Source organism: Globicephala melas, chromosome 7, assembly GCF_963455315.2.
Source record: "Globicephala melas chromosome 7, mGloMel1.2, whole genome shotgun sequence".
NCBI classification, from domain to species: domain Eukaryota; kingdom Metazoa; phylum Chordata; class Mammalia; order Artiodactyla; family Delphinidae; genus Globicephala; species Globicephala melas.
The window spans coordinates 30,042,509-30,056,003 of record NC_083320.1 but is presented as its reverse complement, the minus strand read 5'-3'; the positions used below and the strand labels follow the sequence as shown (position 1 = coordinate 30,056,003).

General features: G+C 47.2%; 1 protein-coding gene across 2 annotated transcripts in view; it reads left to right on the top strand.

Annotated features, from left to right (window-relative positions):
- The window catches only part of NRP2 (neuropilin 2), a 114,987-nt gene extending 102,675 nt beyond the window's left edge, over positions 1 to 12,312 (top strand). For both annotated transcript variants that reach the window (XM_030853985.3, XM_030853993.3), the window contains exons 16-17: positions 6,746 to 6,796; positions 8,815 to 12,312. In XM_030853985.3, coding sequence (XP_030709845.1) covers positions 6,746 to 6,796; positions 8,815 to 9,119 — 356 coding nt within the window. In that variant the 3' untranslated portion in view covers positions 9,120 to 12,312. The remainder of the gene's footprint in view (positions 1 to 6,745; positions 6,797 to 8,814) is intronic.
- Positions 12,313 to 13,495: the final 1,183 nt, after the last annotated feature.

Genomic DNA, 13,495 nt, shown 5'->3' with positions numbered 1-13,495 from the left:
ACCTACAACATAGAGGGACAATCTTTAAGAAGACATTGCTTTTCACATTGGAAGTGCATGCAGTTTTGTTTCTCCTCCATCCTTCCACTGGTCCCAGGTAATACCAAACCTCTCCACCTGTGCAGTGTTTCCATTTATGCACTTCTTGAACCTTGGGACTGGAGGAGAGGAGAAATGTGAACGCCTATTGGCAAACTCCCTGAAATGTGAAGATACGAGACTTTTTTCCTAACATCTCAGGAAAAACATCAAGAACGCAGTGGAAGGGGGACACTTTTCTCCGAACTTTTCTTTTTCCCACCTTCATACCCTCAGAGAAGGTAGCCAACAAAAGAAGGCCCTCTTTCTTGTGGACATACCCACTTACAGTAATGGAGACTATCTCTGATTTCTCAAAGACCTAGAGCAAAGGAAAGATTCCAGAATTTTCCTCCCTCAGCCTTACTGGTTTTTTCCAGCCTGCACAATCATGAAGCCTATGTTTATAACTACACACTTCTGTGGCGTCTCCTTTTTCTTATTTTCACGCCATCGTTGGGGCTCAGTGGAGCCATTCTGGCCTCAGCTGCTCATCTGCCTCTGCACTTGGAAGTATTATTAGGTCATTTCACGGCCTTCTCATTTGCAGTCAGTATTTCCAATTCTTTTTAGTGTTTCCTCCTGATTATTCAACTAAAAATAATAGAAAATCATGTTCAAAGTCTTCTGGTATCACAAACCGAGCCCCCTTTTCTTTTCCAGCTTGAAACCATTTGAAAACTTAAAAAAATATATACTTTTTTCCATGACTTTGCATAGATTTGGCTATAGCCCAAGAGATAAAAAACCCACGATAAAGGATCTTCTGGTGGTGTTTCTAAACTCAAGCCAAACCCAGCACGGGATGAATGGCTCTCATGTAGCCTGACTCTAATGGAGGAGCTTTGGCAAACGTTCGATCTACATCTGAACTTTTGGCTCCTTCTAGCAACAGGGGATGAACAAACTGAATTAGGGAAATTAAGTGTGGTAGGGAGTAGGAACCTTCAGCCAATACTAAATATTAAACTGAATTAAACACGTTGAAGGGCCAGGAAATATCTGCTAGTCCTTCATGAGTTCTCATTTATTGAGATCACAGTGTTGTGTCTCCTGCTGGGATCAGAACAAAGTGACTGAGAGAATTTTCTGAAGGCTACTCCCCTCTGAAAGGTCCAGTGTGATTTAGTTGGCTCGGGGGGTTCGGGAACTTGGAATCAAACTCAACAAGGGCTCTAAGTGGCCAAGAGCTAATCCCAAATAAATCACAGCCCCAAACAAGGTGTCGAAAAGGTGGCTGACTCTCAGTTCTACTGCCGAGCTCTTCAATGACTTACTGCATTTTTCTACCCTCCTTCCTCAATTTCTTCCTCCTTGAAGAAGACGCGATGACCCCTGGTATCCTTGAAAGTGAATGGTTTCAGTGATTTCCTCTGTAGGCATCTCTTCAATCCTTGCTTTAAAGGCTGGTTGCAGTTTGGTGGGTTGAGTGGACGTGTGGGTTAACTGGCTTCTCACCAGGTCTTGTCAGCCCTGCCTCAGCTAAGGTGGAGGCTTCAAACTTGGCGAACCATTTCCTAGCTCTGTCAGTTCCTCAGTTGCCCCTTAGCAGGACTGGTTCCTAAGCTAAACGAGCAAGTATGGAAAACATGGAACCTCAGGGCTTCCTTTCACCTGTCCTTTGCATGGTCTTCTCCTTCCACGGGCACCTTAAGGTGGATGCCTTCAGGTGTGACCACCTCCAGGAGAGGACAGACCCGGGGTGAAGACGAGTGGCGAGCCCTTTTCTGTTGAAGTTGCCTTGTCTACAGCCAGCCGCCCTTTTCAGGCAAGCCTCAGCAGAAAGGCCATCAGAGCTTTCTCATTTTCTTCCTGTAAAGATGAGTTCTCAAGCAGGAAGGAACATCAGTGCTTACTTTACAGAGGAGCAAGCTGAGACCCAGGGAGGGTCAGAGACTCGTCCCGGCTCTCACACCTGGGCGAAGTGGCAGAGCTCAGGGGAGAAGGAGGAAGCCTGCTCCCAGTCTAGCGCTCCTCCATATTCCGTGCTGCTCCCCTTCGGGTACCGGCCTTAGAGTGTGTCCGCTACACATTCTGGATGGCCAGCCTGTCATCAGCTTCCACCGGGCCTCTTAAGCCACTGCTCGGAGTTGGCCTGGATGGGACTCTTCAGAGAAAGCCAGCATGCGTTGGTGTCCTGATGGGTGTGCCAGCGATCCAGGGACGGATGGTCTTAAATCATTTATCTAAAAGTAGCCAGTGGTTTGGGGTACACTCCTCACTCTCTTAACTATCTTGTGAGGCTCTTTTTTTTTTTTGATGTAGAAAGTAAACAGAACAATGTCAATGAAAATATACTCACAGCAGCCACGGCATAGGAGATGTGGTGAAAGGGAAGGTCGAAATTTTTCTGTAACTGCAGAAAAGCAAACTAACCCCAAAGGACCCTAATTTAAGAGAAAAAAAGAGAAGAAAATAAGGGAGAGAGAAAAGATAAAGTGTGTGTGTGTGTGTGTGTGTGTGTGTGTGTGTGTGTGTAAAGAGAGAGAGAGGGTGGGAAGGAAACTCTAAATGAGAGAGGGCATTCTTGTTTTAGACCTAAACCACACTCGGGGAATTTTCCGTTTACAGGTTGGAGTGTCTGGGGCATTTGTCTTGCATGGCATGTGTGATCTTACAGTGCCAGGCAGTGCTCCAGACCCTTCTGGGAGAATCACACCTTTTTAGAGTAGGCAGAGCTCATGGCTGGGTATGGCTGTTCCCCATTTGTACTGTAGGGTTGCAATGTACTGACAAGGGTGCTGGAGAATATTTGACTTGTGAGCGGGCAGGGCAATCTCTGAATGCCTCAGTGGATCTGATAAAAATGAATACAAGCCCCAAACCAAGAGATCAGTGTGCGAGTAAACAGGCTCGGGTGCCGGGCTTGAGGCCATCGCCATCCCTCGCAGCAGCCTCCATTCCAAAGCTGTCTCCTCCTCCCTCCCACATTTTTTCCCTGCCTTGGCACAGCCTCATCTGCCCAATCCCTGCCCCAGACTCGTCAGCACTTAGAGTCCCCTCCACAGCACCCCGCTTTTTTTTTTTTTTTTGCGGTACGCGGGCCTCTCACTGTTGCGGCCTCTCCCGTTGCGGAGCACAGGCTCCGGACGCGCAGGCTCAGCGGCCATGGCTCACGGGCCCAGCCGCTCCGCGGCATATGGGATCTTCCCGGACCCGGGGCACGAACCCGCGTCCCCTGCCTCGGCAGGCGGACTCTCAACCACTGCGCCACCAGGGAAGCCCCACCCCCACTTTCTTTTATGCTATTTTGGCATGGGTGAGTCCTTGCTTCCCAATCACACTGAAGGGCCTCGATCGTGGACACCGGGTCCCGTACATCTTCCTTTCCCAAACTCCTCCGTGTGGTTTCTGGGCACGTAGTCAACCCTCTTAATAAGTGAGGGTTGGTTGATCGGTTGGTTAGTCAGTAAGTGAAAACTGCCATTTGGAGAACAATGTAAATCAGCCTTCCCTGTCTGGGGATCATGGAAAAATGTGAAGTCCCAAATTTCAGATCACGGCATCCTCACGTTCGTGAGAAGTCTCCGTGAGTTCCCATCCAAGTGGTGAGCCAGCAACGCAGGCAAACAGCCAGGGGCTGTGTATCCAGCCCACTAGGATGGAGACAGGGCGCACCCTTGGGATGGGTTAGGGATGATAATGGGGGTTTGCCTGAGTGCACACCTGCGGGAGTCGAGGGGAGAGGGTGTCCTCTGGCCCTGATACAATACTAAGTGTCGGAATTCAGATTTTGGAGTCAGACGGATCTGAGTTGAAATCCGAGCAGGTGCCCAGAAGGAAACAGGGTCATGTGAGGACGAAGGTTGAAAGTGGAAGTCTGTGTGGGTGGGAAGATCCATATTCCTGATCTGTATTCTCTTAAAGGTGGGGCTCCTTCCATTCTCCCTCACCCGTCTCCCGTTCACAAACACACCCACCTACTAAAACAGAGTCCTGGAAGGTCCTCTCCAAGTTTTTCCTCATTAAAAAAAAAAATTTAATTCCACGTCCCTGGTCTCCACAGTCTTTTGCCATCTACCTCACTTCCCCAGCCAGGTCTCCATCCTGTGGCTGTCATGTCCCCTTCCCAGGGAGGTGCTGCCTCCTCCACTCTTTGCCTTGAGCTCCTGGGTCACCCCTTCTCCGTCCAACCCGCCCTTGCCTTTTTTTCACTAGAACTACAGGGACCCGGTGGACATCCACCCTCCCTGCCAGCATCCTGAGGAAACAGGCTGAGGCTTACCTCCTGGGCTCAACAGAAAAGGAAAGTGACCCGTGCAGGGCAAAGAGGCTTCTGAGAAAGAAAGCTCTTAATCAAACACAGATATCAAGAATATTAGCAAGGGGACTAGAGAAAATTGCTATCAAAGTAAATTGCTTTTTGTACAAATGTTCCCTTTACTGGGGTTTTCCCCAGTGTGTCATTCTTTCTTTAAGGCTTCGTGAACAGATGCTCTTTTGAAAATGTTGATTAACTTATCCTTCTTTTGATCCCTTCCCACTCACCCAAACTCCTGGGAGCAGTGATTATGCAAAAAGCCAAGTCGAGCCTCTAAAGTGTTCTTCACCTGAAGTAGGCTTTGATCCTCCAGGGGCAGAAATCTCAGCCACATCTGGGCAATCAATTTCATAGAACCTTAAAAATGGACCTATTCTTGGGAGGTCATCTCATCCAGTCCTCTGCTCACAGAGCCAAGAGGCTGTGATCTCCTGGGACAAAATGTTCTCATAGTCATTACCATCCTCTTACCCGTTTTCCACTGAAATCAATGCCACATCTACTCCTTTCCAGCCCATGATCAATAGTGTCTTAAGAGTTCTTCCCTGAGGGTGTGAGATGGAGCAAGGTGGCGTTCTAGCCTCCAAGAATTTGTCACATCCTTGGCAAAGACTGAATCCCTAAAAGCAAGAACAGGATTAGGCCCAAAAGTCACTGGCAGGAGCCCCGCAGTTTTCGTCCTGGGCTAATCCACATATTCTTATCCAATGTTCTGCATCTTTTAACCGTGAAGCTGTTGACATATGAGCATCCCATAAAAATGATTAATTGTTGGAAATGTGATGGTTTTCTTCTGTGTTTTTTTTTTTGTCATAAGGTTAAAAAAAAAACACAACTCCAGGTTGATTTCCACAAGCCAGATTTGATCCCTATGACAGACACCACCTGCCTCTTGATTCATTTTTACATCTTCATTCCAAGGACACAGCCTGCGTTGTAGAGTCCTGGAGAATAACACAGGGGCTGGGCATTGAGGTGGGGAAGCTGTCATGGCCTGCAGGTACCAGTTGTTGTGCTATAAACATGCCAGGAACAGGCTGGATTTTTGGAGGATTGGTGCCACGTGGCAACCATCTTTTCAAGTAGGGTCTTAGCAAGTGGTTTTCCGCATCCCTTACTGGCGACCAAAAGGATGAGAATGTGCTTTAGCACTTTGGCCAGGAATGAAGAAGACTTCGAACATGATGAAAACCACTGTCTGCAGGGCAAGACTGAATGTCAGGTATGGCAGTGATGGATTGGTCCTCAGTTCAGGTCATAGTCAAGTAGATCTTCCCCGAGGTGTTGTGCAGACGAGGGAGAAGTTCAGGCTGGTCTGAAGTTCTTGTATTCCTCTTGTTTGATACTCTAGCTGTTTGGAATTTGAGGTTTGTGTTAAGCCTTGATTTTTTTAATATAAATTTATAGTGCTGACATTGAGGTAGTTCACCTGACTTGGGGTTGAAACTCCTGAAGGGCCACATACATTCACGGGAGCCATTTTGACCTGACAGCAGACACAGGTATAATTAACTTGTGAGACAGGAAGAAATGATAAGACTCTTTTCTTCACCACATATTTGATTTTCTTTTTTAGTGTTTTACCATTTTAGGCAGGTAGTTTCCATTGGCTCTGATTTCTGTAAGATGGACAACATGGTGAATAGAGACCTGAATTATCCTCCCCATTCCCCAAAAGATTATCATAAAAAAAGAAAAAGATAGACAGTGATAATACTGGAGAAAATTCAGAGTAAATTAACTTAGCTCTGTTCAAGCCTGGGCGAGTCAGATTGGATGCCCATGTTTGATCTATTCTACACCGTGAAGAAAGCCAATGGGAAAAATAGACTGGGCAGAAAAGAGAAGGGATATTAGCACAGACATGGAGGTGGACAGGCGTTATAACATTCTTTCCAGTTCTAGTTCTACATTAAAGAATGTAATGATGAAATGTGATTTCCTTAAATTACTTTACATTTATTTGAAATCCAGAGGAGAAAGACTCATACTTTGTGCCCACTTAGATGCATGCACATGAGGAGGGGCAGTTTGCTATCTCAGATGAACGTCGCAGTCATGGCAACTGATGACGGACATGAGAGGCCACTGAAGGTCCCTTAGATAAAACTCAGACCTACGTCGGTTGTAAACAACAGTCACTATAAAGACGCACGGGAGCATTTACTTGGCGCTAGAGGCCTTTCTTATTGTTTCTGTTCTTCTGGTTATCATTGGAAGTAAAGACAAATCATTTGAAGGGGAAAGAATCCAGCAATGTACATGATAACTGACCTGGAAGCAGAAAGTGACTCTAGCTGCCTGCAGTGCTGGGGAGTCATCTCAGCAAGGTAACATCTCTGCCTTTTAGCCACGGCAATAGAACTTGTTATAACTTGATTTGTTTTGTTTTCTCTTCTCTTACAGTGGACATCCCAGAAATACATGGGAGGGAGGGCTACGAGGATGAAATTGATGGTGAGTTGCTGTGATTTAGAAGATAATCATGACAGTCAAGTTTGGCTATAAAGACAAAAACAAAAATCATGTCCGGGGTATTGGAGGGCCAGAATTTAGAACTATCGGCCAGGAATATAAGTGAAAATGAATCCAGAGAGGAGTGAAGAAACTATCAATTGCTCTCTCAAGGTCAAATTTAGCGATTTAGAAAGTTTATTGAGTTCCCTCTGCCTAATCGGAAACAGGTCTCCTACTTTGGGCAACTTTCGACACTGATGAGCTTCAAATCTGAATAAGCCCTTTAGAAGTGAAAGCCGGGCTTCTCTACACATGTCTCTGCTTGAACCCACTGACCTCCTTCCAAAAAGGGCCGAGTGAATGAGCGTCACTGTGAATATTCTCTCAGGCCTGCTGTGGTTTCCAATTCCATGGCTTTCAGGAACCCTTCTCACACTGTCCATGACTCCAAGTTGGGGCTTGTTGCAGGATTTAGGTTTCTTGTCCACACTGCCCGTCTCATGTTATCATATTTATTCCAAGCTCGATTTTCCTACTTCAAATACACGTACTTCATAAGGCTGAAGCAAGAGTCCTGACTGGAAGGGCACTGAGCAAACACGCAGATGCCCTCGACTCAGAGCAACGCAGGTCTCTCTGGGAGTCTCTGAGTGCCAGAGTTGATCCCCAAGAGAGATCACCAAGGTTCCCCTCAAAGAACAGCTTTAGACCAAGATTGATGCCTTTAAGAAGGGCAGTTTATAGAGCAGCTGTTTTAAACCTGACCTTAATCAAACACTTCAAGTGTAGCTATAGAAACAGAGTGACTAACCCAAACAGCACCTTGTTAACTGATTGCAGACTCTCCCTGCAAAGCCCGGTCTAACGTTCCTATTATGGGCAAAACTGCACAACTGGCCTTCACAGAGAGGCTGCAATAGATCAAGCAGCAGAAGCCCTAAGATGGGGTGGAAAGAGTGAAGGATGTGGATGGAGAAAGCCTGATTTATACTCCTAGTTTAACTGCTCGTTAACTCTGGGAACTCGTAGTACCTACTCACTTCATCTCTTAAAACCTCTGTTTCCTCATCTATTTTTTAAAATTATAATATCACCCTGCCTTCTTCGTGGGATTATTAAGAAATCCCACAAAATTCTCCATGAATATGGTCATGCCTTGGCCACACTATAGAACTATAAGTATATTAGTTTGCTGGGGTGGCCATAACAAAGTACCACAAACTGGGTGACTTCAACAACAGAAATCTATGTCTCCAAATTTCCCTTTTTTATAAGGACACCAGTCATACTGGATTAGGGCCCACGCTAAGGACCTCATTTTAACTTGATTCCTTCCATAAAACCCCTATCTCCAAATAAGATCACATTCTGAAGTAAGGGGTTAGAATTCCACATCTGATTCTGGGGTGGGGGTAGGTACATAGCAGTAAGGTTAAGATTTAGGTCGAGAGGTCTGGTGGCTCAAAAAAACCTGCTGCTTGGATGGCCAGGAATGCTAGCTTGGGAAACTCACTGTGTGAAAATAGCCTCAGCCTGTTCTTTGATTTAAACTGAAGCAGTTGGAAGTCGGGACGAGGAGGCAGAGAAAGAAGGGTGCCCAGAACACAGGGCCGCCCCAGGCGCTCCAAGGGCTCCCTGAAGCTTCTGTGAAAATCTGAGCTTACCTAATGTGAATCAGATTCTTTAAGTATCTAATCCTTAGACCATACTTACTATGTGCTGGTCACCGAGCACTTTGCAAATATTAATTCATTTAAACCTCCTAACAAGCCAGTGAGGTTATTAGTAACGCTATTTCGCAGACGAGAGAACTGAGGCAAAGAGAAGTTAAATAACTTGCCCAAGGTTACAGAGCTAGGATGAGGCAGGCCTGGGCTTTGAAGCCAAGCCATGTCGCTCCAAGAGTCTACAGCTTAGTCCTGGGCTCTGAAGAACCTCTGAGCCAGGCTGGGGGAGCCTCAGTTATTTCACCCTGAAAGAAACAGTGCATGCAGTCTCTCGTGTCCTTTATGTCCTAGATGAGTACGAGGTGGACTGGAGCAACTCTTCTTCCCCTACCTCCGGGTCTGGGGCTCCTCTGGCTGACAAAGAAAAGAGCTGGCTCTACACCCTGGATCCCATCCTCATTACCATCATCGCCATGAGTTCGCTGGGCGTCCTCCTGGGGGCCACGTGTGCAGGGCTGCTGCTCTACTGCACGTGTTCCTATTCAGGCCTGAGCTCCCGCAGCTGCACCACGCTGGAGAACTACAACTTTGAGCTCTACGATGGCCTCAAGCACAAGGTCAAGATGAACCACCAGAAATGCTGCTCAGAGGCCTGACGGATTTGCACCCAAATCGCATCTGACGTCTCATTCCAGCAAGAGGGGCTAGTGAAGATGACAATTTTTTTTCCTTTGGAAACTGAATGCCATAATCTTGATCCAACCGATCCAGAATACTGAAGGTGTGGACAGAACAGACAGGCAAGTCGAGGGAGGAGGGGAGATGCAGCCTTTCAGGGGGTTGTGACCCACCTAGGACCATGTGGCTGAATCATTGCTGGGATAAAGACAGGAGCTCATCTCTTTGGGGGTCACAGTTCTATTTTGTTTGTGAGTTTGTTATTATTATATTTCTTTGGTCTATGAGCAACTCAAGAGGCAGAAGAGAATGACTTTTCCGGTATAGAGCAGAGCAGGGATCAATAGTCTCTGCTTTCTCTTTCTAATCAACACTTGGAAAGCAAAGGGTCTTTTCAGACTTTCCATCTCTAGAAAAACAAATTCCAAAACAAAGCCGTTCAGTTTAGCCCATCCTCTGATCGTCTTATGACTTCCGGGATTTGCTGTGGTATAGCTTCTGCCAGCCAACTTGACAAGCTGCCGTTTCCTGTCCTAGCATTTCAGTAGGATGTTGTTGCCTTTAACTTTTTTTATCCAGGGGAAAATTGCCATTTGAGGGTCAGCATGAACAGCTCTTTCTTACATGAGATTTAAAACAAACCAGAAAGGAAACTTCACACGTCAAAATCCATAGACGCGCCTCCGTGTTAGAAGCGGACAAGCCTTAACGTGCTTTGTGAATAGGAGCCATTCATTCAATCTAGACCCAGAATTTGTGGCTGTGAGGCTACTTTGTGGGGCCTCTGGGGGTGGTTTTGCTTTTCCTTTTCCTTCCTCCTTGTTCTTCTAAACATACACACATGCACACATACACACATGCACCATACGCACACACACACAAGCACGCACACATATACACACATGCACTCATGTGTCAGGTCTCTAAGCCCCAGGAAACAGCATTATCTGATATTCTCTGAGATGGGGCTGGGGAAATATAGGCTACTAGTATGTTTCTCCATCAGTGAGATGTAACTGGCGACCACTGGCCGGAAAGGAGAACAGTGGAAAGAGCAAAACAAGTCCATCCTCTGGGATTATGCAAAGGCTGAGAGGACCGTAAGAGACGTTGTGATAAATCCGTCTCTCCGACAGGCTGGTAAACACTGACTTCTCCTTGGGATGACAGCCACCACCTCAACCTTTCAGAAGCATCAGAACTAGGATGTCCGTGAGCTGGTTGTGACCAGAAGTCTGCAAGCACTACGGACCAAAATGCTAATTCTGCTTCAACCCCAGAGAGACCTATGTTCTTACACACACACACACACACACACACACACATTTATGTATTTTTTTATTAAGTGCCTTGAAAGAAAATGAAGAAAACGTATTTTCCTTCTACGTAGAAATCAGTGAATACCATACAAGCTAAGGCATTCCTCTGTTCCTCCTCCCTGACCCAGCGGCTCCACGCCCAGTTTCCCCCGCATAGCTGATCCTCCTGATGGAGTAAGCCCTGCCACCCGAGTGCTAGTCATAGCCCTAGATGACTCTCAACTGCTCTAGAAGGGGAGGCATCTGGAATTGCATGAAACCGTGTGAAGGATAAGATTGTCCATGTCAGGATCCAAATCTTGACTTTGTAGTAACGCCTAAGGATTGCCTGCGTGCTGGAAATACATTTGAAACCCAGACAGTGTGCCCAGCCTATTGCTTATCAGTGGTTAAACTGTCGGACCATTTTTGCTGCTATGGTCACCCACAATTTCATTTGTCTCATACCCGGGTGAAAGGGGAAGGTTCACCTGGCTGGTTCCTTTACATGATAACTTATGGAAATGCTAGTTCAGGTGGTAATGTCACAGTGTTCTGTATGCAGAGAGGGAGAGTTCATGCCGACAGCTATTTATTCATATGTGTGTGTGTCTTTGCCAGCCCTTGAGTTCTCTGTATCTACTGTGTATGTGAATGGTCACGTGGGACTCAGTGATGTTGTTGTGACATTGACCTAGGGCCCGAGAGTCACCGCTGATCTCGGCACTCATTGGCACAGTGGTAGTTAGAGGTGAAAAGTAAAGCTGTCAAGCCCAAGGACTTAGCTTCAGGGCCCCCCTGAGCTGGGCGTGCGGCAGAAGCAAGTTCTTAATTAGCCCACCTTCCTCTTCGGCTTTCCGTGTAACTCAGTGTTCAGGAAGCTAGCAAGCCCGGGGGTTCCGGAGTTAGCCTGCAGAAGAAGAGAGTTCAAAAGCTAACACGGGGTGGGGTGAGGGGTACTTCCCTTGTGGTCCAGTGGTTAAGACTCGGCACTTCCACAGCAGGGGGCGCGGATTCAACCCCTGGTCGGGGAACTCAGATCCCACATGCGGCGTGGAGCAGTCACACACACACACGCACACGCGCACACACACACACACACACACACGCACACACACAAAGCCGACGCCGGAGGTCCTGGCCCTCTCATGTCCCTTGGGCCATTGTACAACTCCCCAAAGACCAGCCCCACCTCTGGCCTGCAGTTCACCTGTAAGTTATGTACAACTCGACCTGCATTCGTCTAAAGTCCTGTCTCCATCCTCACCATTGGCTGGTTTGAGGCCCCGCGTGGGCTCTAAATGCTGAACAAAAGCAGGGCATCCAGGGCTATGTGTAGATACCTCACCAGCACTGGAGGCTGGTCTGCTGGAAGACAGAAGGACAGTGGGGCCTGATTATAACCTGACCAGGGGACACCCCGGTGCATTTGTTGTCTCTATCTGCAAGTAGGCTAGCTGACCCCTCTCCTTGAGTCCTTCCCTTTGGGAAACCTACTCACAGTACTGATCTCCTTTTTTGCCTTGTACTGAATGACACATTACCTCCACGCTCTTCCGGACTAGGCGGTCAGCAGGGCCACAGGGCTGCTTCCTCTCTTAGGTGGAAGTGGGGAGTTGACAGGGATGAGAGTCCGAGGAATGAGCATGAATGGCAAGAAAACAAGGGAAAAAGTTAAACTGTCACACAGAAGGTTAACTTTTCCAAGGTCTGCAGTTAAAGGTATTTGACCGTTCGCTGGCTGAGCCAGACCAAGGGAACTTGAGAGCTTCTACTGTGATTCGTCAATGTAAGAAATAAACAACCATGTCAAACTGTGTTTATATGATTTGTATAAAGCCTTTTTAAGATTACTATTTAAATAAACATTATACCAGAGATATTTTTCTGCGTGTTTCTTTATTGGAGACAAAGAGACTTGGGTTCTGGGTGACCAAATCATCCCAGTTTGCCTGAGACGTTCCTGGGTTTTAGCACTGAAAGTCCCGTGTCCCGGGAAACCCCTCAGTCCCAGCCATATCAGGATGATTGGTCATTCTCTTGGGACAATGTTTCTCAGCACTTTTATGTGAAGTTAGTAGGTAGATTGGCTAGCTGGCTTTTTTTTTTTTTTTTTTTTTTGCGGTATGCAGGCCTCTCACCGCCGTGACCTCTCCCGTTGCGGAGCACAGGCTCCGGACGCGCAGGCTCAGCAGCCATGGCTCACGGGCCCAGCCGCTCCGCGGCATGTGGGATCTTCCCAGACCGGGGCACGAACCTGTGTCCCCTGCATCGGCAGGCGGACTCTCAACCACTGCGCCACCAGCGAAGCCCTAGTGGCTTTTTATAAGGTGAAAATATGATGTAGATGGGTAACGGACTACCTGGCCAGGTGGGCTACTTTAGCTCAAAGCCTTGCCTGGTAGGTTTCCGAGACTGTGATCCCTACAAACATTCCTCCTCCGTGGACATCGCCAGTCCCTTGCAATTTTTGACTCTGCTGCTGCCTTCCTGCTCAAACGTTTGCTTGTCAATATCTCTGGTAATTTCAAGGTCTATAACATTGCTTCTCAAAGTGTGGTCCCTGGACTTGCAGCATCAACCTCACTTGGGAACTTGTCAGAGGTGTACATTCTCGGACTCCACATCTACTGAATCAAAGACTCTGGGAGGAGGACCTAGACATTTACATTTTAACAAGCCCTCCAAGGGGGTTCTTATGCACCTTCAAGTTTAAGAACCTCTGGTCTAGGAGAAAGGAGAAGTAGCCTGGCTTCACAAAATGATTAGGGACCTTCTCACCTATGGGTTGTTGAATGCAAAACAAACTAGACTTTGGCCAGAGAAAACTAAAGGAGGTCAAGTACACTCTTAGGTCGTACAAGTTTCCAGAGGATGAGGAAGGAAAAGCCTTACTGTGAACTTCCCACTACCGCACACACGGGAGACTCAAAGCTGTGAACCAGAGCCGAATTCGCCCCCATCCGGAAGTTCTGTTCACATTTGGTTCAATCGTGTATTCAAAAAATGTTTTTGAGCACTTCCCGATTTTGTAAGCTCTTGGAGCTTATACTCCA